Genomic DNA, 27,345 nt, shown 5'->3' with positions numbered 1-27,345 from the left:
GAGTCAGGATTCTGGAGACCCCAGTCACAACTTCAGCAGACACCCTCAATTACTGTAGGACTTGTCAGGCCTCAAATCACAGGGACCTGCCTCGGGCTTCATAGGTCTCAGGTAGATTAGACCAGAGGATTCCTGATGGGTCCTCAGAATGATATCAGGAAGTACTAGTGCTGCTAGTGGGGCCACATGTTGAAACCTGCACTGACAGGTCAAAGGTCATTATTTCTGTGATCATAGGGATCCCCAGCACTGCCAGTTACCCTCAGCTAAGGGATGTCCATACCCCATGTGCATTGCACATCGTGTGTAGCCAGTGTCGGCTTGCAGGTGCCAGTCCCTTCTCTCTTCTCCCACCACATCCAGGTCTTCCCTCCATTCAGGCTGATACCCAGGAAGGTGACACTGATCGTTGGAGCCATGATGCAGGTAGGAGCCACTGCAGGTCAACACAGGCCTTCGCTGTGGGCATCCTTACGCTCATGGGATGATGAGGGCTCCTCAGCGTGGCTGGTCCTGACAAGAGCCACTGTTCCTCACTTCTTAGATCACCTCCGAGGGTGGCCCCCAGCCTCAGTCCAACATCCTCTTCTCCATCAACAATGACAGTGTGGCAGCAGTGAGCAGTGCTGGGCTGGTGCGTGGGCTCATGGTTGGCAATGGCTCTGTTCTGGGGGTCGTGCAGGCGGTGGATGCTGAGACTGGCAAGGTCGTCATCGTCTCTCAGGTATCATATGCCACTGGCGGTTGGTTCTTGGGAGTGGTGGTTTTGCCCCTGGATTTCTGCCAGGTTTGATCTCTGCTCCTTGAGGATACCCAGACCTGAGATGGCTCTTCTCCAGACTGAGCCTACTCGGTTCTTCCCGCTGCTCTCTGGGATAAGATCTCAGTATGCCCAGCCCTTACAGGCTCTGTGGTATATAATGAGGGTGCTTGTGCTGGGGAACACTGGTATATATTTGGATTCCTCGGTATATGTTTTGCTGTGTTTCCCCTTTGCAGATGAATTGTGTGGCAACCCTGCTAGTAGCCCACCCATGGCTGTTGTGGTGATTCTGAGCCTTGACCCAGGACTGCCTGAGGTCAGAGCTCTGGGACCTTTTGTGCACTGTCTGTAGTGGGTCCTGATCATGTGGTGATGGGATGGTAGGGGTCAGTCCTGATGAGGTTCTCTGTGTGTAACCGTGTGTGCCTAGATCCATGGATGGGTGGTGGGATCATGGCGTATGGCAGCCAGTAATTTCAGACTAGATTTGTAGTTCAGTCATCTCCTCTTTAACCGTGGGCCCACTGGCTCTAGCCGCCTAGGCTCTTTGGTGGGCTTATTTTCCAGCTGCTTTTTTTGTCCAGCAGTGAAGCTGAAGTAGTCATCTCCCTCTGGAGGTGTTCCCTGACCCACACCAGTGGGGTTGCTGACAACAGGTGAAAGTCAATTTTCAAAGACTGACAGCTTCCCTTTCTGGAAGGCAGTGGAGGATCATTTCTACTCCCAAGAGGGCCTTATGATAAAACCAGAAGGGCATCTGGATATCTCTCTCTCTCTCTCTCTCTCTCTCTCTCTCTCTCTCTCTCTCTCTCTCTCTCCAACACACACGCACACACGCACACCCTCCTTTTCCACAGTGGCTCACACAGGCATCTTGGAATGTTCCTGTGGTTGTGCTCACAGATCTTATGTGGTGTGCAGTGACAAGGTGACAAGTAGTTTATTCAAGCCCCACTCTCCCCATCCCTCTAGGAGGTCCCTTGTGTGCAGCCTGTGCAACCCTCTACACTGGGAGCATCTAAGCACATGCCTGGGGGCCTGATGAGTGGCCACCCCCCTTGGGCCTGATAGTCCTGGCTCCCTGAGGCTGACTTTGATCTGACATTGCGTTCATTGATTGGCTCCTTTATCTAGCAGTTTCAGTATCTGCCTCTAAGAATCCAAGTTAAACCACAGAGTCTTTTTGAATGGCAGAGGCAGCTGTCCCAATTCTATGTATCGATTTTGTGGAGATAGCAAGGAGCATATAAAACTATCCCAGTGGTACCCAGGGTTCACACAGACATCCCAGAGAGTGAAATGAAAGACCCCAGGATGCCCCTCTCTGTTCCCTCAGTAGAAAGAACTGTGGCTTCAGAAATAGGCTCGTTTTTCTCCTCCCATCATCCGGAAGGCACAGCCCTGGCCATCCCCATGACCTTCTCTCTACTCTTGCCCAGGCCCTCCCAGCTGTCCGGTTCTCACCTTTCTGGGCCTCTCCTTCACCTGTGTTCCATCATGGTCCTTGGCAGGGTGAGGAGGTTTTGTTACAAGCTATTCTGAGAGGCTCAGCCTGTAGCTTCCACATCCACACTGGGCATATGATTCTGTCAGATGCTGCTGGTTCCATCTGTCCAACCCTGAACACACCAGCATCCCGAGGCCAAGGGATGGTCCAGAAACAGCTAGAACTGACAAATGAGAAAGATAAGGGGAAGGAAGGACTTTCTGAGCCCCTCTTATGAAAACAAGCACTTGCCTAAATAATAGGATACTAGGTGGATGTCTTAGTTACTTCTTCTATTGCCATAGCAAAACACCATGACCATGGCATCTTTTAAAAGAAGTACTTACAATGGAGCACCGGACTGAAATCTCAAGGTCCAAATCAGGAGCAGAAGGAGAGAGAACACAAGCAAGGAACTCAGGACCGCGAGGGGTGCACCCATACACTGAGACAATGGGGATGTTCTATCTGGAACTCACCAAGGCCAGCTGGCCTGGGTCTGAAAAAGCCTGGGTTAAAACCGGTCTCGCTGAACATAGTGGACAATGAGGACTACTGAGACCTCAAGAACAATGGCAATGGGTATTTGATCCTACTGTACCTATTGGTTTCGTGGGAGCCTAGGCAGTTTCGTGGATGCTCACCTTACTAGACCTGGATGGAGGTGGGTGGTCCTTGGACTTCCCACAGGGCAGGGAACCCTGATTGCTCTTTGGGCTGACGAGGGAGGGGGACTTGATTGGGGGAGGGGGAGGGAAAGGGGAGGCGGTGGTGGGGAAGAGACAGAAAGCTTTAATAAATAAATAAATAAAAGAAGTACTTAATTGGGGGCTTGCTTAGTTTCAGGGTGGGAGTTCATCTGCATCAGGGCAGGGGCGTGGCAGAGTCAGGCAGGCAGGCATGGTGCTGGAGCAGTGGCTGAGACTCACATCTTAGCCGCAACCATGAGACCAAGAGTGAAGAATGGGGATATCATGGGCCTTTGAAATCTCAAAGCACACTCCCAGTGACATACCGCCTCCAAAAGACCATACCTCTTATCCCTTCCAAACAGTTCTAGCAACTGGGGACCAAGCACTCAAATTAATGAGTCTCTTGAAGCCATTCTCATTCAAACCACCACAGCAGAGACGGACTCCACATGGGCAGTGTCTAAAGAACTGAAAAGCTTATTAGCCCAACTCCCCCCACCCCCCGTTAGCAGCATCTGAAGAAGCCAGTACAGTCATTGGTCAAATCAGTTGATTGATAGAGCTAAGGATAAAGGAAGATGTAAGGCCTGCTGCCATCAGACGTGACCTGGTTCCTCTACTCCTCCCTGTATCCTGGTGAGTTAGAGAGGCAGACAGGCTGAGTATGGGAGTGTCTGAGGCCTATCCTGAGAGGCGCATACAGCCCAGAGAAGAGCAAATCATGGTCCTGGTTTCCTGCCCACTGTTTGGACTTGTAGCAGCTGGATTGGATTGAGTAGGCTGGTCCTTTGGAGTGATCCATCCCCAAAGCAAGACCTCCTCAGGCTAAGAGTATGCTGCTGCTGTTTCGTAGCTGGACAGATGCCTCTTTCCCCTGTCCTGTGTAGCCTGAGCCCAACTCTCTTCTAGGACCATGTGGAGGTAGAAGTGCTGCAGCTCCAGGCAGTGAGGATTCGTGCCCCAATCACGCGAATGAGGACTGGAACCCAGGTGAGGTGGGAACCTGATGGGTCAGGAGGCCTTAGGCTCTGAGCCCAGGCTCTTAACAACACTGCTGATTCACCATGCCCTGTGAGGGCACCACCTTTACCCTTCATCTGTGGAGCATGTTGATCTGTGGAACTCAGATCACTTGTACCATGGGTGTCAACATTCATCCCCAAACTCCATGTTTGCAGCCTTCCTTACTGGCATCTTCTTGTTCCTAAGGCTGCTGCCTTTCAGCAACTAGGCTGGCACCTGGCCTGGCACAGATCATGGGTCTGTGGTACTTGCTCTACAGTGTATGCTCCATACACTTGTTCCTTTAGGTGATCATAATAGTACTCGAGGTGGAGTTGGATTGCATCACAGATGAGCAGAAAGGTGGCATTCTGCCCAAGGTCACCCAGTTGGATGTGGTTCTTCTGTATCTGAAGACATGAAGTCTCCTACATATAATGGAGTAGCATTCGCTTCCATCTCCTCTGTGTGCTTTCAGTTGTGCCTGGGTGACTTACAGCATCTCATTTGCTGTAAGTGCCTCTGTGTGGCTGTCAGACCTTTTGCATAGGAAATAAAGATGAGGAAAAGCCCATGAGTGTCCCTGACAGGCCCAGTCCTTTCTGCACTGTTTTGGTACATGACTGAGGAACCTGGGGCTGGAGAGGTCTAGGAATTGCCCAGGCAACATGCTTGGAACCTTTTTTCCCTAGAAGCCACATGACTTTCACCAGTGCACTGAACAAGCAAGTTGAAGTATTCACCACATTGTGTCCTTCCCCAAGAACAGAGTCTCCCTGCTGGAGCAGGAAAAAGGCCTGAGGGCCTGGGGCAGTTGTGCAGTATTGTGAGGCAAACTTGGGTGTCCTAGAGCTCCAGGACTTCATCCAGAAAGGGACTTTACATGCACAGTCCTACTGTGACAGGGCAGGGTTTAATCTTGCCTATGTGTTGTTTGTGTTATGTGAAACTCTCAGATCTTCTGCCTTGCCCTTGTCAGATTAGGAAAGACCAGGGCACAGTTCCCACTGCATAAGGGAAGCAGGGAAGCTTTGGGGCCAGCAAGGATGGGGATGTGGGAGAAACGGTACCTAGTGCTGGAACCAGCAGTAACAAAGCCTGGCTTTCCCCCAGATGCCTGTCTACGTCACTGGGATCACCAGCAACCAGAGTCCTTTCTCCTTTGGCAATGCTGTGCCAGGCCTGACCTTCCACTGGTCTGTCACCAAACGGGATATCCTGGACCTTCGAGGGCGGCACCATGAGGTAATCACCCAGAAATCCCAACTCCCTGCCTGAACCATCATCTTTACTGGTTGAGGGTCCCACCACATTGTCTCACAGAAGTCTACCTATTGCTATTTACGGTATATCTGCCCCTGTTCTGTTTCCATAAAAATATAGCAGAGGCAGGATACTCTATGTAGAAAAGGAGGTTATTTAGTTTCACAGCGTGGCACTAGTATCTGCACCACCTAGTGAGGACTGTGCTGGTCACATCACAGCATGGCAGTTGGCACCATGGTATGATATGTGTAGAGGGAAATGGCATGAAACAGGAAGCCAGGGCTTGGAGAGAGAAGTCTTTGCCACCCGCTGTGTGTGTGTGTGTGTGTGTGTGTGTGTATACCTACATACACACATCTCAACACACTCTTAGGAATTAACAGAAATCTGTCAAAGTCTATGATAATCCCTTCTGAGGATAGTGCCCTCCCCAGCAGTTGACTTGCTGGGACCCCTTCCTCATGGGCTCCATCACATCACCTCTCATGCCCAGTTTTTTTGTTTGTTTGTTTGTTTTGGTTTGGGGTTTGTTTTTTTTTGTTTTTTTTTTTTTTTTTTTGAGACAAGGTTTCTTTGTGTAGCTTTGGAACCTGTCCTGGAACTAGCTCTTGTAGACCAGGCTGGCCTTGAATTCACAGATATCTACCTGCCTCTGCCTCCCGAGTGCTGGGATTAAAAGCATGCACCACCACTGCCCAGCTTGTGCCCAAATCTATAATACAAGAACCCTTGCGGGGGCAAACCATAGCCAAACTGCAACTGCAGATGACTGCTAACAGACGGCAACAAGAGTATCGAGCTGGCAGGAAAGTCACCTGACTTCCAGAAGGTTCTGGGTTAGGGCCTATAGCTTTGTACCTGCTTTTTGTCATGGTGCCAGGCAGCCCTGGGTCTTTGCTCTGGTTTATCTCAGAGGGTAAACCCCTGTCCATCAACTCTCCTCCAGGATCCCAGCCACCTCTGAGATCTTGGGGCTAGACAGGGCAGACTTTGATTAAAGCCCATGAACGGAAAAGGACTTGCTTAGGGCTCGCCCAGCAAGGGGGAAATTTTACAGTGCCAGCTCCTGTGGCTTCAGGCTTAGGTCACAGCAGCCTTGGTTACAGTGTCCTGAGCGAGGTTGCTTTAGAAGACCCCTTCTGTTCTTTGCCATGGAAGGTGGAGCTAGCCCAGAAGGCCAAGGCCAGGGTAAGGATTTCCTAACTGTTCAGGTTTATATAACAGAGGACCCATACTTCTTGGGGCTCTGACCCCAGGGCCAGGGTATTGCCTGGATTGTTTGCATGGGACACTAGCAATGTGATTATTTACATACTCTGTATCGGTGGCTCTGTGAGAAACCCTACAAGGCCCAGCATATCTCCGGGTGACTCCTGACATACCTCTGCATACAGAAGGCTTGGGACATGCTGCTCTAAAGAAAGTGGTTGTTGTGTGAACACAGAATTATCTAAACACCCCCACTTGGGGAAATGTGGCCTGTGGTGCTGGAAGAACACCATCTGTTCCACTCTGGGTTTGCCATCTGACCCTGGCGGCAAGACAGTGGCCTCTGAGAAAAGTCAGGTACCTATCTGGGGCCAGTATGCCCATCTATCACTCTTCTAGGAATGCTGGGGCCTTAGACCTCTTTCATGGAAACATGCTTGATGTCTTTCCCAGGCATCTATCCGACTCCCTCCTCAGTACAACTTTGCCATGAATGTGCATGGCCGGGTGAAAGGTCGGACTGGACTGCGGTTGGTGGTCAAAGCTCTGGACCCCACAGCTGGGCAGCTGCATGGCCTTGGCAAAGAGCTCTCAGATGAGATCCAGATTCAGGTAAGGGGCAGGATGGGTGGGAGCCACATGAACGGGAGAGGGAGTTCCAGTGGCCTGAGTTCTAGGATGGGGGCCTTGTGCCATCCCAGCCTCGAGGACCACTTAGGCTACTGAACAACTGGAGGCATCCACCTGTGTGTGATCAGGGAGGGAGGGAGATGGAGAGTAGGGTGTATAGAAGGTACCAGGGGAGGCAGAGATGGAGCTGACTACAGCTCCAAAGAGGAGGGACTGCGGCATGAGATGAGTTAGTGAATAGTCCATACAGAAGTCTGGAAGCATCTTGAAGTGTTCCAGAAGTGCAGCTTACTCTTAGTTTGAGGTCCGTGAGTTATCTCAATATTAGGGACTGCTGACAGGGACACGAGCTCCTTTAATCACCTGTATTTAACAATCCCTTCTAGGCTTCCTAATAGAGGCAGGATTGCTCCTCCCTACTCCTGGCATTGACACATCCAGTGCTCACATGGAACATTCCAGGCAGACCACTTGTGTTTGAACCAGAGGCCCAAGGGACAAAGGGTCAAGGCCACACAGGGTTGGAAGAGCTGTGTTCTGTGCTGTAGAGAGGGAGGGCCTTTGGCTAACACTGAAATCAACTAGATCTGGCCCAGAGATTCCCCTGCCAGAGCCTGTTGCTCCTATCCCTCTTAGACCTTTTCCTCCTGCATCTAGGCCCTGTGAGACAGAGAAGTTGGACTGGAGAAATAGATAGTGAAGGGCTTACTGTACAAGTCTGGGGACCTGAGCTTGATCCTTAGAATCCATTTTTAAAAAAAATAGCTAGGTGTGGGCCTAGAGAGATGACTCAGATTAAGAGCACTTGTTGCTCTTACAGAAGACCCATGTTTAAGTCCCAGTACCTACATGGTGGTTTATAACCATTTATAACTCCAATTACAGGAGATCTGATGCTCTCTTCTGGCCTTTGTGGGTACCAGACACACACATAATGCATATACATACATGAAGGCAGACTGCTACTACACATTAAAAATAAAGCATGGTATGGTGATTGTAGTTATAATTCTAGCACTGGGGAAGTAAAGCTAGGGGGATCCCTAGGGCTTGCTGGCCAGTCCACCTCACCTAATCTGCAAGGCCCAGGGCAGTGAGAGTCTTTGTCTTTAAAAAGAAGAAAAGAAAAAGAAAAAAAAGGTAATATTGCCTAAGAAATAACATTTGAAGGTGACCTCTGCCTTAACCCCTCCTCCCCCAGACACACTCATGGGCTAACACACACACACACACACACACACACACATACACACAATGAGTTGATAACTTAGCTCCCTAGACGGTGTTTTCACTTCAAGTACATTCTGCTGATAATCAGGGATTCTGTAACCCCTGAACCCTTCTAAGCTGCAAAGAAAAACTAAAGTATCCCCTGATGACAAGGAGAAATAAAAAGAAGTTCACATCCCCTCCTAGAGAAGAAAGACACCCCCGCTTCCTCCTCATGCATGCTAAGCTCAGGGACGAAGAAGCAGGTTTTCAAAGACAGAAACCACAGGTGCACATGCACTTAGAAGCAGGTACCTGTACACATACTCACCCAGGGACACACAGACGTGTGTCTACACAAAGACACAGCAGGTAACAGTCACATGTGTGTCCAGAGGCACCCACACCCAGGTCTTCATGCAGACACTGGTACATGACTTATAGGCATGGTGTAATAGTTTTGAGTCTGAATGGTTCCATGTCTATTTCCCTTCTGGACAGCCACTGGAGTTGGAATAAGTCAAACCAGGGAAGTCCAGCCCAAAGATGTGTTTTATTTGTTGTCAGTATGGTTTTTAACACACAGTGTAGTCGGCAAGTGAATGAAGCCCAGCCTTCCTGCTATTGGAGCTCTACTCCAGTTTACCACAAGGCTTCACCATCCCCTGGTGCCTGTCTGACAGGTGCCATTTCCCAAGGTGCTGGTACTGTTGATGTCCTCACAGTTGATGGTATAATGAGTTCACCTCCATCTAAAAGAGGACATGCTTCAAAGGAACAGGAGGAAACCTGCTTGTGGATGTTCCCACTGTGCAGCCCGGGTTCCAGTCAGTCAGTGACACCACTCCATGCTCAGGACCACCTGCCTGAGCAAAGATGGTGGAGACAATGGTGCCGGAGCCCACATTGCAGATATGCTATAGAAGATGAGCACAGAGGTCCTGAGAGGGAGTTTGAGCTGTTTCCCCCTCAGAGAACTGCTGCTCACTTGCTCAGGAGGCCCATCTGGTCTCGTCAGAAACTGGGAGTTCCGTACACAGTGTCAGAGTGTGTGTGCTCTTGAGCCAGGCAAAGCAGCCTAAGCAAAAGGACTGAGGTACTAGTAGGCTATATGGAGAAATTTTCAGAGCATCTGAGTGATGGGGTCAGATTTGGTCTGACATTGCCATCCCTAAAGGCCAGCCCTCCCTTTCACATCCCAGACCTCCTGGGAGGTGCTAAGGGCAACTTCCTGTCTTTCCTCAGTCTTCACTGAGAAAGAGCAGATGCTTAGACTGGATGTGAGTCTGGTTGGAGTAGGAAATACGAATCGCTCTTCTCTAGGTATTTGAAAAACTGCGGCTGCTGAACCCTGAAATAGAAGCAGAACAAATACTGATGTCACCCAACTCGCTTATAAAGCTGCAGACGAACAGGTATGTGGCTCGGCTCCTGTTTTCTGTGAGGACAGAAGCTGCACTCTCGTCCCATCCTACAAAGGTGTCAGGTGCCCTGGGTGATGTGCTCCAACCCAGGCAGCTTCTGTGTCTCCCTTCCCTCCCGGTGGACGACTTCTGCTCCTTCGTGGCTCCTCTGGATCCCTCTTCTGTTCCCTGTAGCCAAAACTCATGAGCACTGCTGAGCTCAGTCTTTAAAAGGGACGAAAGCACCAACTTAGAAGTGTTAAATTTTTCAAATGCCCCTGTGTTTTCAAGACTTGCTGCTCAAAGCAGAGCCCATGAATTAACAATAGCAGTGGCACTGGGGAATAGGATGACGGGCAAAGCTTGGGCTCCACCTCAGCCCTGCTGAAGGAAAAGCTACACTTTCACAGCGTCTCCAGGCAGTGTGGGCACATGCCAGTGCTGGTGAGGTGTTGATTTAAAGCTGACTGCAAACATGGCTCCTCCTCCTTGGGTTCACCAAGGAAGCCTTTCCATAACATGACTGAGACTTGAGTGGCACTTGGTGAGTGGGGGACTCTGGGCCACATGAAGCACTCAGGGCTAATTCAGCCAGAAATAGCCCAGGAGGAGATGCTATGCTAGGCTCTGTGGCCACAGAGTTGAAAGACATACAGTGCCTTCAGAGACAGCAGAAGGATGGTGAGGAAGTGGTGAGAAGGTGGATCCCAGAGAAGGACTTCTCTGGAGATTTAGGGGAGGAGTATCATCCATGGAGATGCCTGACCTAGGGGCATCTTCAAGGATGAATAAGACTTCTTCAGATTACAAGGAGGGAGCTGGTAGAAGTTCAGTCAGAGGCTGTAACATTTGCTTAAATTCGTTAGAGTGGTTCAGTAGTGCTAGCATAGGTGAGGAGCTTGCAGTGGTGGCTGAAGGTCTCTCTTTGAATATCATGTTAAGAAGCACATGAAGTGCTGTGAACCCTTCCTTAGCAGTTCTCACAAATAGAGGCTAGCCCTTGGTCCATACTCAACGCCCTCCCCCAGTCCTCCACTCCAGGCTTCCTCATTTCTTTCTTTTTATATTCTAGTCTCGGTTCCCACTCCCTTCCCTCCTCCCATTCCCTCCACTTTCTCCCTGCCACCCCACCCCCATCCTCTCCTCAGAGAGGGTGAGGCACATTGTTTTGAGGAAGGACCAAGGTCCTCCCTACTATATCTAGGCTGAGCAAGGTATCCATCCAAAGAGAATGGGTTCCAAAAAGCCAGTACAAGCTCTAGGGATAAATCCTTGTCCCGCTGCCAGTGGCCTAGCATCTGCCCCAACCATACAACTGTCACCCAAATTCAGAATGTCTAGTTTGGACCTATGCTGGTCCATTCCCTATCCAGCTGGAGCTCCCATTAGCTCAGGTAACCTGTTTCAATGGGTGTTACCATCATGGTCTTGACCTCTTTGCTCATATTCTCACTCCTCCCATTCTTCAACTGGACTTTGGGAGCTCAGCCCAGTGCTCCTCTGCGGGTCTCAACCTCCTGTTTCCATCAGTTGCTGGATGAAGGTTCTTTGGTGCCATTTAAGATTGTCATCAATCTGACTACAGGACAAGGCCAATTCAGTCTATTGGTTAGGGCCTTGGCTGGGGTCATCCTTGTGGGTTCCTGGGAATTTCTCTAGTGCTAAATTTCTTGCTACATGCTGCCTCATTTCAGTAAGAGAAAATTATTTGCCACAGACATGGTCTTTTTTACAAAGTGTGGTTGATGAAACTGTGGTGTCATGGTTTCCCATCCTGTTGCTTCACCCTTGGATATGTGCTGTTCTCAAAGTTGTGAGATTTCCATGTTAGCTTCTGTTGGGTGACTGATAGGCTGCATAGCAGCAGCAGCATGAGGTACTGATGAGCCTTGATACCAAAGTTGGAAGCAGCTGGAGTCACAGGTGTGAAATCTCGAGATAATGCACTGGACCCCTGCCTATGCTCTGGTCCCTCTGTGCATTGTAAAAACAGATCATCTTGCTCCCCAAAGGGATGGTGCAGCCATTCTGAGCTATCGAGTCCTTGATGGACCTGAGAAGACTTCTGTTGTACACATTGATGAGAAGGGGTTCCTGGTGTCTGGCCCTGGAATTGGGGTATCTACCCTCGAAGTGATTGCACAGGAACCTTTCGGCACCAACCAGACTGTCACTGTTGCTGTAAAGGTAGGATTCACCCTGTCTAGGTAAAAGAGCAGTAGGTCAGAGGTGACACTCCCTTACCCCCGTCTCCCCCTCTCTGTCTCGGGTGTAAAAGTGATTCACCCTACAGCTGAGGAATTCTGCCCAGGAATATTTCCAAGAACCACTTGCAGGCAGAGGCCCTGGCTAGACTGTCAGCCATTGGAGCCAAATTTTCTGGAGAATTATTGATTCTATCTTTCCATCTAGCTTATTTCATAGAAGGGGAAACTGAGGCCCTGTGAAGTCCACAGATAGCTCAAAATCACAGAGCTGCGGTCTTGGCAAATGCGCTGTTGTTCTCCCATTGCACTGACATTATTCCCACATTTACTACTGAGCCGCTGCCCAGATCAGTGCAGTATCTGAGCATGCTTAGTTCTTTCTGGCATGAAGTATGCTCATTACCAGACATGCAAATAATTGCATCAACTCTGAGGACATAGTAGCTCATTTTGCAGCAGGGAAACTGACTCAGGGTGACTCCCTCAAGGCTACACAGTAGCTCTGGACTGTGTTCGCTATGCCCAAGGACTTCTACTGACATTCTGTACCTACCAGGGACAGAGACCTACTCCTTGGGCATCCCTGTCTCATTGCCACCACCCTCTGAGTCCTAGAAGACAAAGTGCGCTCAGTCATCGGATACTTTGATTCCGACCTGGGCTGTAGCTTGTTTTGTTTAGTGGGCTTGGCAGATGCCACATACCTACTTTTTGAATGACAGAAAGTACTAGGTTGTTCTTCATATCCTGTCCCTACAACAGTTAACCTGCCTAGTGGACTTTGGATTTTGGCCAGGTAAGGGATTCTTGTCTGGAGTCAGGATAAATGCTTACCTGCCTTTTATGGGAACGTGGTTCAGAGATGGCTCTAGAGAGCCACTGTTGGTCTTCACCAGCACCCCTATAGGCAAGTGACACCCTCTCTCCATCCAGTGGGCATTACTTCTACTTAAAATGCTCTGAGAGCCAGCTTCTCCCATGATTCTGACTTTATAGTCACAGCCCAGAGGGTGGTAGTTCTTGGCATATGACCCATGACCTATGGATCCTGGCTCACCTGGGTCTTTTAGAAGTTGTGTGATGAAAACTGTGTCACTAGGTAGGGACTCTAAGAAGGAAGGTCTCTCTTCTCCACACCCTGAAGTTAACCAACCTCTTAAGTGTCTTTGAGATAGGGACCCACTCAGGTAGGTATCCCTATACCTGCATGATGTTCTCCAGGTGTCTCCTGTTTCATACCTGAGGATCTCCATGAGCCCAGTCCTGCATACTCAGCATAAGGAGGCGCTGGTGGCTCTGCCTTTGGGAATGACTGTGACCTTCACTGTCCACTTCCATGATAACTCTGGAGACATCTTCCACGCTCACAATTCAGTCCTCAATTTTGCCACTAACAGGTAGGGCATTTCCTCATTTCTCACAGGGAGGCTGGTCTTGGTCGTGTCTGGATTTCAGATTAAGTCCAGATAGGTGGTGAAAAAAGGCAGACGCCATGGGAAGATGGTTAAAGGGTTGGCATACTGCACTACACAGGCCTGGAAGCAGCAGGTCCAATCAAGAGGCAGAGGGAGTGAGGGGAAATAACGGCCCAGGCCTTTGAACTGTTAGTTGAGGATGGTACCTATTGGACAGGAAGCAGAGCACACCTCCTGAGGGCTGAGCTGAGAGCGTTTTGGGAAGGGAAGTGCAAGGAAATGTGAGCAGCTGCAGTCTGGTCCTGTCCTTAATGGATGGAGAACAAGGTGCATGCCCCACACTGCATGGGCACATGATTAAGAAGCCATTGTCACTGACTACCTGCCCATAAGCCAGCTGCCATAGCTTTCTGGTTCCTCTCCTAGCCCTGTTGTAGATGCCCAGTGAGAGCAAGCCATTTACCATGAGCTACATAGCTAGGAAGTGAGGTTTGAATACCATATTTTCCCAGCTCCAAGCTTGATTTTCTTAGGCTGGTTCTTTCTAATCCTTGCTGCAGCCCCAGTCCTGCTGTGAGGATGGAGAGGGTGGCAAGAGGGCCCAGGCTTCAATGTGGCCTGCCCAATGTCTGAGGCTACTAGTTAGCAGTGACTCTCACTCAGAGTGTGGTCCCTAATCCAGCATCAGCATCCTCTGGGATTGTTAGAGATATATTTACACAGGGCTCAGAACTCCATGGTTTTAAAGTTTGATGGTCACTGCCCTGGGGCATTACAGAGGTTCGACAGGGACACTTTGGCTGAGGGTAGAACTTTTTGAGCTATCCAGGTGTTGGTTACTATTCCAACTTGGGCTTCCCATGGGCCTGAAAACACTTGTTTAGCTAAGAATCCTGAAGGACAAGTATAAGGGGTATGCATGGCAGGAGCCTGAGCAGGAAAACTGTTTGCAAACCTGGCTTTGATCTTTGTGGGTCCTGAATCTGACCATGTAGCTCATCTCTGTGAGGCTCTCCCACCTCGTCCCATCAATGAAAGAGTAGTCATGAGTGTCTCTGGATGACTATGGGACTCTGCACGTAGTACCATCTGTCTGTCTGCCCTTGGGGAGGTAGAACCCAGGTCTTACTGCCATGGGGCATACCACAGAAGTTACTCTGGCCTTGTGTGGCAGGAGCACCTGCTTGGGGTCAGCATCAGGGGCACTCACTCCTACCTGCCTCGATCTCACCTCTGTCATCCTTCACCATGAGGGTTGAGCAGGTGTGTTAGGAGTGCTGTCCTACTGCCAGCCTTGTTTAATTTCCATAGCAGATGCCATGTACATCCTTGTTCCTGCTTCACAGGAGGAGGCGGACAGTGCAGGAGTGTTTGAACCAGCCACACTGTGAAAGGCAGCCTGTACCTCCTTAACATGTCCTCTGTAGGTCACTTTCCTCCTTGGGCCTCTCCTTCCCTTCTAAGCGTGAGGGTGATAATGCTGGCAGATTCTTACTGAGTGCTGTGGGGTGTGTCCCAAGAATGACAAGGAAGAGTGTATCAAATCTGTGTCCCCTTCAGTAGAGTCCCATCTAGGACCTCAGTTGGCCCAGTGTTGCTCAGTAGGGGACAGGGCTGCTTATTTCTCTATACTTCCCTCTGCCTTCTCACCTGAGTGTCAGCCTTCCTTTCCCTTGTTCCTAGAGATGACTTTGTGCAGATTGGCAAGGGTGCCACCAACAACACCTGCATCATCCGCACAGTCAGTGTGGGCTTGACCCTGCTTCGTGTATGGGATGTAGAACACCCGGGCCTCTCCGACTTCGTGCCATTACCCGTCCTACAGGCCATCACCCCAGAGCTGTCAGGAGCTGTGGTGGTGGGTGACATCCTCTGTCTGGCTAGTGTTCTCATTAGCCTGGGAGGTAAGAGGGATGTGACTGGTTCATGCTAGGGTGTGGCACCCCAGGAAGTGCTTGGTACCACATCACAGGGGGTGTGCAGGTAGAACTTAAAGGATGCTCAGAGGATGCTGCCTAAAGGACACATTCAACCTGCCACGTGGCAATGCCTATTTATTTGTGGCCAAGTAGTAGTGGAGATAGTATTCCAGTGTTTACTGTCTGATAGTTTGCAGCAAAGTCTGCCAGCTCCTGTCCTGGAATAGCACTGCCCAGTAGAAGTTTTTACTGTTGTGGACATGTCCTGTATGTATACTGTTACTCAGTTGCCTCCACAAGTCATGCTTACTGAGTGGCTAGTGATGCGTACAAACAGCATGGCTCTGGGACACCTGAGCAGAAAATGAGTCCCCATACCCATGGAATTCATGCACGGACACTTGCTTTTCTCCTGGCTGGTTTCCTTTCTTTAGTCTCATTAATTCACTTCCAAAGGATATTAAATAGTAGCTGGGTGTGGTGGCTCATACCTGTGATCCCAGCCTGGGTTAGCATAGCCTACAGTGAAACCTTGTCTCAAAAAGAAGGGAGGGAGAGAGGGAGGGAGGGAGGAAGGGAAAATAACTGCTGTAGATAGAATGAGGTTGTTGAATCTTTGCTGTGTGACACAGTACCTAGGATTTACTTTTCTAAAGATGCATTTAAAATATATTAGCATACTATTACTAAATTAAACTATTACTAAATCAAACATTTACATAGTAAATTTGACTTATTTTATCCAGGTATCAATTTTGTGAATATTCAGTTGGTTTGGGCTGGTATTATTATTATTTAGGTTTATTTATTTTTATTTTATGTATATGAGTGTTTTGCTTGCTGCTGGGAACTGAACTTTGGTCCTCTGCAAGAGCACTAAGCACTCTTAACTACTGAGCCATCTCTCCAGCCCATATTTCACTTTATCAACACACCAGCAGTGAGGTCTACTCTCTGTTTCTGGTAATATTGGAGGGTGACAGGGACCCAGAGACATAGCACCCAGCCCATCCCAGGACAGGGAATTGGGAAAGCTTCATGTAAAAAACAGATTCCAGATGGGAAGGTATGGACAGGGGGAGTCAGTGCCTCCTGAGAACAGGTGCAAAGGGAGAGCTGCAGGAGGCCAGAGCTAAGGAGGTGGGAGGACCACTTCAGAGGTAGCCTGTGTAGATTCCTCTATGAGGATGGAGACCCTCACAAGCAGAGGGGTCAGAGGAGGTGGGTCTGGTCTATGGTGTCCAAATATGAACAAGATGAATGATACCTGGGCTTATTCTCCCAGGTATTTCAGGGACCTGGAGCTCCTCAGCCAATAACATCCTCTACATTGACCCCAAGACTGGTGTGGCTGTGGCCCGAGATGCAGGGTCTGTGACTGTTTACTATGAGATTGCTGGACATCTGAAGACCTTCAAGGAGGTAGGACTTGAGGGCAGGCAGAGGCAATTGTGGCCAACATTGTTGGAGGCAGTGAGAGCCTTGGTGTGTGTCTATAATTAGGCTTAGAGACACATGTTTGCAATCCTAGCACTTGGGAGGCTGAGGCAGGAGGATGACCATCCTGGCCATCGTTGTACCCCCACCACATCACAGTATTGTGCCCCTTGGTGCCAGAATCTGCTCATGATCTAGTCTCTTTACACAAAGACATAGGACCTCCGCACCTCCTGTCTATTTTATTTTGTTTTGTTTTGTGGTCTTTTGTTTGTGTGTCTGTTTTGAGATAGGGTCTTACTGTGTAGCCCAAGCTGGCCTTGAACTCCCAAGTGCCTGTGTTCCAGGTGTTTGCCACTTCCCAAATGCGTGAAATCACTCTGATGACTTAAAAATAACCGATGCTACGTCATGTGAGTGGTTGTTAGCCTGTTGTTTAGTAGACGCCTGTCCCTGCTCAGTACAAATGCACTTTTTCCCCTAAATATTTTTGATCTTCTGTTGGTTGAATGCAACTGAAATCCAAACTGCCAAAGCAGCAGGTACAAAGGCTGGCTGTACCTCCGATTCCCTTTTCTTTAAGAAACAAATAACCAGGCCTCCTGCCAGAGCTGTCTGCAGCTGTCAAGATCTAGGAGAATCAACCACCCACTAAGTGTGAGATGGGAACCAGTCCCCTGTTCATCCCAAACATCCCTCTCATGTCCAAACCAGCACGAGGAGAGAGATCTGATCAATTGCTCATACTCACCCACCAACACCCACGCTTGTCTGGCAGCCAGTGTAGCCATGCAGCCATAGGGGTGGGCATTTCCCTAAAGGAAGGTCAGACCATGGGATGAGCACTCCAGTGATTTGGTGTCACCAGCAAAGTTAAACTTCCCCCAGCAAGTCACCTTTGAGTCTTTATGAAAGCAAAGAAAACCTTTCTTTCCAGCCGAGAATGAATCAATGAGCCTAGTCTGGCTGAGTTCCAAACCTGTCTCATTTTTAGAGCCAGCGTGTGCTTTGTCGAATCCAGCAGTTTAACCTAATAGTTTGCATATTTAGTGCTGCTGCGGTTCAGGCCAGTGGCTGCAGATAGAAGCACTCTGATTAATAAAGCTCTGCTTCCCAAGAGAGGCCTCTAAGAATGGTCAGGAGAGGGGCCAGCAGGCTCCAAAGTATATAGGGTTTGAGAACAGAGCCTGGGGTGAGCTGGATCGTAGGGTACATGTGGGAGGGACTTAAGGTTTGGCTTTATGGGCAGATCAGGAAATGCTCAAGAGGCTGGGAAGCTGGATGCTGTAGTTTTAAGAGTGGTCTCAGCTTAGCATATGCCTGCAATGTCATTTTCTTGACAGGCTGAAACTGTAGCAGCCTATGGAGTTTTAGGACAACCTAGACACACAAGTAACACTGTCTATGTTCAAATCCAAGATCAGCCACTGGACAAGTTCCACCTGTGTCCAAGGGATGGAGACCATGCTGTGATTTAGCATAACGAACTAACATGGGGAGGGGACAAATCAAATGGCACTTAGTGTCTCACAAGTGTTTGCTCCACCCATGTTAGTTGCTGCTGTTCCTATGGAGGGGGGTAGAGTGGTAGCTTACTTCATACTACATAGAACTTTGGTTTTAGATCAGAATGATACAGATCAAGGACACACAGTGGTGGAGTTGCTGCAGGATGTCCATATGATGGGTTGGATGGGGTGGTACGGAGGAGGGCTTGGATTAACTCTCTTGGGTTTATCACCAGTAACCTGGTAGATAATGGTTCTTTACTGCTAGAAGGGAGCAGAAGTAGGGGAGGGTGCTGGAAGACGATAGTAAGTGGGTCCTGGAAGGTTTGAGATGGGTGTCTGAGCTGGTGAGTGGGTCAGCTGGGGTGGTTGTCTAGCACAGGGATGTTACATTGGGAGACACCTGAGTATGGGTGTAACAGGAGTAGGCCAGACAGAGGAGGAAAAAGTGTGAGAAGGGCCCAGCGTGGCCAGGAAGAAGAGAGAAGAGAGAAGATTTCCAGAAATAGGAGACAGGGCCAGGGAGGGCAGTAGTGGGTACTTAGCTGTGTTGGTCCCTTAGGCAGCAGTGACTCCTGGGAGGAGACAGCACAGTGACAGCTGGAAGTGCCGTTAAGGTCAGAGGGAACCAAGGCCTGAATACAGCGGAGCTGTGAGCTGCAACCTAAGGGAGGCCTCCCTCCGTGCTACCATCCCTTTCCTATGCTGAAGAAGAGTTCCCAATATACTTGCCCCCACCCAGAAAGGGTGGCTGGCCAGCTTTCTAGCTGCAGAGGGAGATAGAAGGATATCCCATGGAGGGAGGTCTGCAGAGGAGATAGCATGTGCCCAAGGGGTATCAGGAGCAGAGGTGATCTGAGCTGCAGGTGAGGTCATGAAAAATACCCAGCACAGGCCAGCATACAATCAGCACATCTGCCTCATTTCCCTAGATAGTGGTCAGCACCCCTCAGAAGATTGTGGCCCGTCGCCTCCACTCTGCTCAGACCAGTATCCAGGAAGCCACAGCCTCCAGAGTGGCTGTCAGCGTGGGAGACAAGAGCTCTAACCTGCTTGGTATAGAACGAGTGGGCTCTGGTGTTTGGGCTTTCCTTGCCAGGTTTGGAGAGTGGGGAGTAGCATCTGTGCCCTTTGGGTGGCTTCATCTGTTTGGGTTTTTTATTGTTTCATGCTGTTGGGAATTGAACCGAAGGCCTTAACACACCACAGACAGACACATGCTATAATACTGAGCCACAGCCCAAACTTTACTTTTCTTACTCAGACTCATCCCTAACTCCAGAGAGAGACCATTTAGCCCCAGCTCATCCACTCCTTGCAGCTTTTAAGAGATTCGAGGCTCCATGAGCTGAAGTGGTAAAGACGCCTTCCTTAAGAGCTCAGCTCCAAGACACTGCCTGCGCTGAGTCAGAGCTGTGATTGCAGCCTTAGGGCATGAGGCAGAGCAAGCCGCAGTTCACCCATCGCTGGTGGTGGAAACTAATGACATCGCAGACTGGTGGCTGGTTTTACTTTATAATTACCTCTCCCAAGTCATGCATAGAACATTCCATCTCACTCTTGCCTATGACAGCCCTGGACAGCAAGTGCCAGAAGCAAATACATCGATACAGATTTTTTTTTAACCACTTAACAGATGAATTAAGTTCTACCATTCTCATTGTGATTAATGGGGCACACTCATGACTCCATGGAAATGCTGTTTTCCTCCTTTAGTACAAGTGGGAAAATACTCTGCTGTTGCCAAAATTATGTGCAGCGTGTGTTTATGGAGCGCCTCTGCCCTCTCAGTGTTCAGAAACAATTGGCATGGCCATTTCTCCTTGCTGACTGCGACAGGGCCACAAAGCAGCAGGTTGCCTGTCACGCATTTCCCTGAAGTGACCCTGGCATTCAGAGTAGCCCAGCCTGTTGATCAGGATCCTTAGCTTTAATAAAAGGCATGTTATGTTCATCAAGCTTGTGGTCTCCTGAGCTCCCCCCCCCCCCCGCATGGGAATAATATGGGACTGGTCCCATTCATGCCTGCCCAACCTCCATAGGACCTGTTTTTCATTTTAGGTTGTTATGGGTGTGGTGGCCATGTGCTTGGTCAAGCCCTTCTCACCTGATCATTGCCCCCAACACTGTGCCTTTAGGTGAGTGCTCCCCTGCCCAGCGAGAAGTCATCGAAGCCTTACACCCAGAGTCCCTCATCAGTTGTCAGCTCCAGTTCAAGCAAGATGTCTTTGATTTCCCTGCGCGTGATGTCTTCACCGTGGAGCCAGGATTTGATGCTACCCTGGGTAAATCTGCAAAGAACTAAAAATGCAGTGAGTCTGCTGGATGTCTAGGGTTGGTCATAAGTGTGCTTCATGACGCCATATGTCCAGACAGGCAGAGGTTGCTGGGAGTCCAGCCTAAGACAGGCTGATACCATACTCTTCTGCTGCTCCAAGAGGGAGTAGCCTTTGGCAGAGCTCAGCATCAAACCCAGGCTGGAACCATTTTCCATAATCCCACCACTCCGTTTTGGATAGAGACTGGCCCTTCTAAACTCCCCTCTTTAGACTGAGGATGACAGTGCCTTGCCCTGCCCCCACTGCCTACATAGAGCAGGTGAGAGGTGATAGTCATGGCTGTCTTCGAGCATGCTGAAACATAACAGCTTCACAGCTCAGGGTACTAGAGGGGTTGGGCTGACGACCAGCACTGTCGGCCGTGAGCCTGCCTGGTCCCCGCTGTGTGGCAGAGGTTGCTGCTGGTCGAGAGAGTGCAAATGTATCCCAACGGCACACTCAGTGTCTCACGCATCTAGCACAGGGAAGGCCCTTACTGAGCTCAGGGGTTAGCAGTCTTCCAGCAGTCTATAGTTGCTGCCATTGATGGAGTACAGCTCAGGTGTCCAGATTCCAGGCTTCCCAGCTGCCCAAGACCCTGCTTTTTTCACCTGGCTTATCTGCCCTGGGCCAGGTACTAAGGACAGGACGGAACCCAGACAGCCAATGTCCACAAGGCCTCCTGCTACACTTGGAGTCAGCTCTTTCTTGACCCATAGCCCAGGGTTGGATCATGTGTCTGTTTTCCATTATTTGCCTTCCTTCTGAGCCAGGCTGGCTGGGGCTTGAGCTGCAGAGCTGGCCCCATAATGATCCCTGCCCCAAGAGTACTGTTCAGATGGAAACCACTTGAACAGAGGATTCTGAGAGAGTGAGAGGACTGTTGTTCACAGAGCAGGTGACCGGGCTGGCCCAGCATCTCTGAAGGGGTATTCCTAGAAGGCCTCCTGGAGGAGGTGACTTCTCAGCTGACTCCCAAGTATGCCGAGGAGTTTCCCTATCAGAGAGCGGGGAGTCTGCACACAGGAGGGGAACACGTCTTCTCTCCACAGGGCAGTACCTCTGCTCGGTTACTATGCACAGGCTGACAGATAAGCAATTGAAGCACTTGAACATGAAGAAGACGTCACTGGCGGTCACTGCCTCCATCCCCAGCAGCCGTACTGCTCTAGAGAAGGTGGGAGCTGAGGTTCCCTTCAGTCCAGGGCTCTATGCCAACCAGGCAGAAATCCTTTTGAGCAACCACTACACCAGCTCCGAGGTCAAGATCTTTGGTGCTGTGGAGATTCTGGAGAACTTGGAGGTAAGCAGCTACGGGGGCTTCTGGTCAGGGAAGCCAGAGGCTGAGATTAGGGTGAGGATTTAGAGTTAGGGCTAGACTTTAGGCTTAAAACTAGGGATTAGGGTTATGGTTTTAGGTTGTAATTGGAGGGTAGATGTTGGTGTTAGGGTCAGGTTAGAAGTTGGGGTTAGAGCCAGGTGGTGGTGGTGCACACCTTTAATTCCAGCACTCGGGAGACAGAGGCAGGTGGATCTTTGTGCATTCAAGGCCAGCCTGGTCTACAGTAAGCATGGGTAGATACCCTGCTCCATGTGGAAATGGGCCTCTTCTCTCTGCGCCTTGCTGCTCTTGCTGCTGCTTCATCATCATCATCATCCTCCTCCTTCAGGCTGATGCATGACTGGTTTCAGGCTTCAGTCCAGAATACCCCCACACAGAAAGAGCTCTAATGTGTAGATGGAGGAGTTTAGGGGCCCTGTTTCCTTCTTTGCTCGACTTACCATGGCTAACTACTCATAAGAGATGAGGGAGAAGTGTACAGTTGCTGTGTATATAGCAACTGTATGTAATCTGATGGACTGCAGATGCTGCTTCATGGCAGCTTGGTGTTAGGTGCTACTTTGGGTTGGTGTAGCATTTTTATGCTTAATTAGAATTCAGTAATATTGATCATGTCCTCCTTACCAAACCCCAAATGTGGGTCATGCTTCCAGGTATCAGAGCCCAACTGGTCCTGGGAGCGAAGTCTCACATGTGTGGTTAGAAGGGCATGTCCAGAGATGAGCTGGGCACCTGCAGTCCCACCTGTGGGCCAGTCTCAACACTGCCTTCTTCCCAGGTGAAATCCGGATCCCCAGCCGTGCTAGCCTTCGTGAAAGAGAAGTCGTTTGGGCTGCCCAGCTTCATCACGTACACTGTTGGTGTCTTGGATCCCACGGCTGGCAGCCAGGGCCCTCTGTCCACTGCCCTGACCTTCTCCAGCCCTGCCACTAACCAGGCCATCACCATTCCAGTCACTGTGGCCTTTGTGATGGATCGTCGTGGGCCTGGTCCCTGTGAGTCATGGCTGAGACATAACTGACCCAGACCTGGGCAGGGAGAAACAGGCCAAAGGCCTTGAGTGTTGGCGGGCACCTGTAGGGCGAACGTTGGAGGAGTCAAACACAGAATGTCTCTCAGAGTGGCAGTCTTCTATGTCAGAGACACCACACCTTACCCCCCATATCCCCAGTCCTCAGCAAGGTGCTTGCTCAACATCCTACCATGGCACCATCTCCCCAGTGGTCCCTGAGATCCATTTGGTCTCTCCTGTTCATTTGTGATTCGCCTCCCCATGTGCTGCCTGCTATAATGCTAGTAGCCTCCTGCCTGTTTCTGGAACACAAGGCCCCCTACCTGAGCCACTGGCATCTTTGTTTCCTCTGCTTACGATGCCATTTCCCTCAGACAACCATTAACCAATGTCCTCAACTGCTGCAGACTATTTTTCAGATATCACTTCTTAATTGGTGCAGATTAGAATCTCACTCCCAGACATGTGTTGCCTATGTAGAAGTAATGTTATTCACCACTGGGACTCTTGCCCGACTGTCCCCAAGAAGTCCAGCGTGAGGATGGCACTTAGCTCAGGGTTCTCCTGATACCAGGAACTACTCACTTCTTACCCAGATGAGTTCAAGATTTATTCCATAGTCATTGAGGTTTAGATCCTGCACTTTGGCCACCTGAGGGCATGCAGAGGGTAGAGCTTGCTACCCTTTGGGACAGGGTATATAGATCAAAGGGGCCAGTATCCAGGGGAGGACCCTGTAGTCTGGTGTCAGGGTGGTCTCCACCTGAGCGAACTTAGGGACAAGTAGAATGTAACACTGAGGAATCTGGCACAGAGGTTGGTAGCTTTGGGGCGGAAATGCTGCCTACTCCCACGCTGGGGCTCTTGGCAAGGAGTCAGGGGTTCCTATCCTGTAGCTTCTGGCCCAACAGTCCCTCATGGTCTAAACCCACAGGGCATTTTTCAGAACTGCTCTTCTTGCTTTGGGGCAGCCTAGCTGCCTCCCTGGCAGAAAAGACACTAAAACCTGATGTGCTAAGTGGGTATCTAAGAACATTTCCTGGAAGGAAGCCTAGTTTGGACAGATGGCCCGAGGAACAAAATAAGATGCTGCCTTTGTCTGGACACCTCACCCTCATATTTAACACAGGCTTGCCCCCTGCATCCCAGGCAGTGCGGCATGGACCATGCACACATCTAAGTAGCAATGGAACTTAGTGGGACCCAGCTATGACCCAGGTGTTCTCGTGTCTGCCTTTCCCCTGATGCAGATGGAGCCAGCATCCTTTCACACTTCCTGGACTCCTACCAAGTCATGTTCTTCACCTTCTTTGCCCTGCTGGCAGGGACAGCGGTCACCATCATAGGTGAGACCAACCACATATCCCTGTTTGCACCCTGCACCCTCTCACCCTGCCTAGTCTCACCAGCCTGTGCTCTTGCAGCTTACCACACAGTGTGTGCACCCCGGGAACTTGCTTCACCCATGGCTCTCACTCCCCGTGCCAGCCCTCAGCACAGCCCCCACTGTGAGTACTCCGGCCACAGGCACAGCCTGGAGAGCCTCCACAAAAGAGTCACCTCCTGGGGTAAGGGTGGGATCCAGGCCCTGAACCCAGTCTTAGCAACCTGTCAGAGCACAAGGGGTGACTAGACCCAGCAACAGATGTGGCAAGGGAGGAGGGTGTCGCATGGACTCAGATATTAGTCCTGACTCAGAAGGCTTAACCCCACCCCTTTCAGTAGTCTTTGATTCTGGTGGCCTAAGGTCTTGGTCACCCTGTGCAACTCCTGGGGCGCCTCTCTCTGAGTCTTCTGGAGCTGTGCAGTGTCCTAGTCATGCAGCTGTACCCAAAGCCCTTTGTGTCCTGATTCCCATTTTGTAGTCTGATGCCTGTGTCTGCTCATCTCAATGTTGCAGGGTTTTGGACAGGGGACAATTTTATGGCCAGGAGCACTGACCTTGGGAGACAAAATCTCCAACATGCCCCAGAATCAGAGCCTCTTTCTGCTGCCTTGGTCTTTAAGACAGGACTCCTGAGTGTCCCAGCATGCTGGGTGGTGGCTGTCCTCATGACTCTGGTTTGTCACACAGCTGTTCTGCTGCAATCTCTCACCCTTTCTGACCCTTTCTCCCAGTATTCCTTGGAGTCACTGTGGGGTCTTCGCACCGTCCCCCAAGGACCCTCCCCTTGCCTCCAGGTCCTTGTTACTACAGCATTGTGCCCAAGAGTCTGGTCCTCCAATCCTCTTGGAGAGGTAACACTGCGTCCTGAGATCCATCCAGACCCTGAGCTCAGGAAGGCAGAGTCATGCTCCAGGCTGAGTGAATATAAGGAGTCTTGGTTTCAAGAATCATTTTTATCCACTTTCAAAAACCCCATGCACCCCTGTAAATCTCATCCACAGCCCCCACAGGATTGGCCCACTCGAGCACATAGATTCCACATGGAGTCAGACTTCCTCAAGTGGGACTAAGGAAACAGAAGACTGCTGGGTACAGTCTTCTCAACTCAGGTTGAGCAATATCGTTTCCATGTCTCCCCTGCCCCTATCAGTTTCCCTCTACTGTCCCAAGTACAAGCCCCTGGCATGCTGCAAGTACTTAAAGTCTTTATTTTGTCCAACGAGTGTGGTGGGGTATATTGGCTCTTACTCCTCCATGCTCACTTCCCCTTTTCTCCCTAGATCTTGCCTCGTCGCCTGCCGCTTTCAACACATCGCCTCCTGGTCGCAAAGCCAGTCCTCCCTCGGGGCTCTGGAGCCCAGCCTATGCCTCTCACTAGCCAGTATTCCGGACTGTTGTTGCTGCACAGCTAAACTGACACCACAATGGAAGAAATGGAATGAAAGTGTGACCATCATGTTCACACTGGGCCCTGGGCCATCCTCACTGCCCTGGCTGTGCTGAGAGCCACTGCCTAAAACACATAAGCAAGGGTTTTTACTTTGTTTGCTTTTAAATCTCCTTCCCAGTCTTGAGAGCTGGGGCTTCCTGGCTCCCTCCTTCCCATGTGGCTTGCAGGATTTGGAGTGCTGCTTAGTCCGGCATTTGTCCTGCTCATGGGAGCTTGCTTACTCTGTGCACATGGCTTTGAGTAACCGGAAGCTGTTTCTACATTGTCTATAGATGATGTCACTATAGCAATCTCAGGGAAAGGGTATTCTCATTACTCCTTGGGTTTGTATGGTGCTGGGCATGGAACCCATGGTCTCATGCCTGCTAGGCAAGCGCTTATCCGCTGTCGCTCACGCACACACAAGCAGGCAGACATGTTCATACATACATGTGGCAGCCCTTTTGTGTATGTGGGTTGTTTTGTTTGTTTAGGTTTTTTGCTTCATGAAAACCTAGTCTTCTTGTCCTACTGCTGCTAGGAAATATGGGGGAAAGCAGGTGTGGGTGTCCTCTAGGGTGTCCCCTGGACTATGCCCAGAGCCATGTTCTATCTGAGCCTTTTTAATTGTGAGAATCGCTGAGCTTCAGCAGAGTGGCCCTCACTTCAGACCTGAGGGCTTTGGTCTCGATTCACGGCAAGAGAGCTCTGGTCCCTGGCATGTTGGAATACTCTGGTTCTCCCTGGGGGACTTGGGAATAGTCAGTGCATCTTCAGCTGTGCCCTGCAGCCGCTGGCAGGGTCTTCTGCTCTGTGGGCTTGTTCTGAGAAGCTGCTGTAAATTGTGCAGCACAGACCCAGTGTGACCTGTTCTCCTGCCATGGAAGACACCCAATACAGTACCTCAGCAGATCTGAGCCATCACCCACTCGCCCTCTTCCCCTTCTTTTCTGCCACCAGCACTTCCCTAGCTGGCCCTGGGACAGAAGAGGATACCATGGGAAAACAATTCCTGCTCATGTCTAAACTCAGGGACATGGCCACTCTGCTCAGGTCCAGCTGCTGTGGCACTGTCAGAGAGCCGGAGACTTGGCCTCCACATGGATGGATATGGGCACCACATCACCACGAGTTCAGTTGGCCTTTGAAGGCATGTGAGATCCCTTGCTTCCTTTTCTGGAGCTTGGGACAGAGGATTTGTGCCCAACCTGCCACTCAGTCTCCCACTGGAGCTGTCGTGGAGCCTTCCCTGCATTTGTTTAATAAAGTTCTGTGTAGTTTCTTAAGGGTCTGATAGTTCCTGTGGTCCTGACTCTGCCTGAGTGTCTACCTATGACTGGTGACCCATTTCTAATAGTGCTCTTCCTTTCTGGCTATGGGCCCTCCCTTCCTACCCCAGAGACAGAGGCAGCAGCAGGACCTTATCTGCAGGACAGCCTAGCCCCCTTCCATCCCCATCCTGCCTTCCTCTTAGGAATCAGCCACTCTACCATCTCCTTCCTTCCTTCATCGTCATCGGAAATTTCTGACTTTGAGCCTTAAAATGGCCTTTCCCCATCCTGCCCACCCAAGACCTTTACCAGCACTGCCTCCCTCTCCAAAGGACCCGCTCTCTGCTGCCCTGACTGCTCTTCTCCCCAGTCCTAGCCAGGTACTAGCCCTGCCACATTCTTCTATGGGAGTGAGTAATGGCCATTCTCATAGCTCCCCA

General features: G+C 50.3%; 1 protein-coding gene across 1 annotated transcript in view; it reads left to right on the top strand.

The window, feature by feature from the left end:
• Nup210 (nucleoporin 210) overlaps positions 1-26,920 on the top strand; it is a 95,265-nt gene extending 68,345 nt beyond the window's left edge. Inside the window, exons 24-40 of the mRNA XM_050160327.1 lie at positions 364-426; positions 545-724; positions 3,851-3,931; positions 5,057-5,188; positions 6,872-7,030; positions 9,581-9,672; positions 11,673-11,847; positions 13,089-13,264; positions 14,966-15,186; positions 16,487-16,623; positions 19,079-19,202; positions 20,285-20,431; positions 21,517-21,767; positions 22,585-22,801; positions 24,069-24,164; positions 24,243-24,326; positions 25,486-26,920. Of these exons, the coding sequence (XP_050016284.1) occupies positions 364-426; positions 545-724; positions 3,851-3,931; positions 5,057-5,188; positions 6,872-7,030; positions 9,581-9,672; positions 11,673-11,847; positions 13,089-13,264; positions 14,966-15,186; positions 16,487-16,623; positions 19,079-19,202; positions 20,285-20,431; positions 21,517-21,767; positions 22,585-22,801; positions 24,069-24,164; positions 24,243-24,326; positions 25,486-25,583 (2,433 nt within the window). The 3' untranslated portion in view covers positions 25,584-26,920. The remainder of the gene's footprint in view (positions 1-363; positions 427-544; positions 725-3,850; positions 3,932-5,056; positions 5,189-6,871; positions 7,031-9,580; positions 9,673-11,672; positions 11,848-13,088; positions 13,265-14,965; positions 15,187-16,486; positions 16,624-19,078; positions 19,203-20,284; positions 20,432-21,516; positions 21,768-22,584; positions 22,802-24,068; positions 24,165-24,242; positions 24,327-25,485) is intronic.
• Positions 26,921-27,345: the final 425 nt, after the last annotated feature.

The sequence above is a fragment of the Alexandromys fortis genome, unplaced genomic scaffold (assembly GCF_014885135.2).
Source record: "Alexandromys fortis isolate MF-2015 unplaced genomic scaffold, M_Fortis_MF-2015_v1.1 scaffold_111, whole genome shotgun sequence".
In the NCBI taxonomy this organism is placed as follows: Eukaryota; Metazoa; Chordata; class Mammalia; order Rodentia; family Cricetidae; genus Alexandromys; species Alexandromys fortis.
This window is presented reverse-complemented; position numbering and strand designations above follow the sequence as displayed.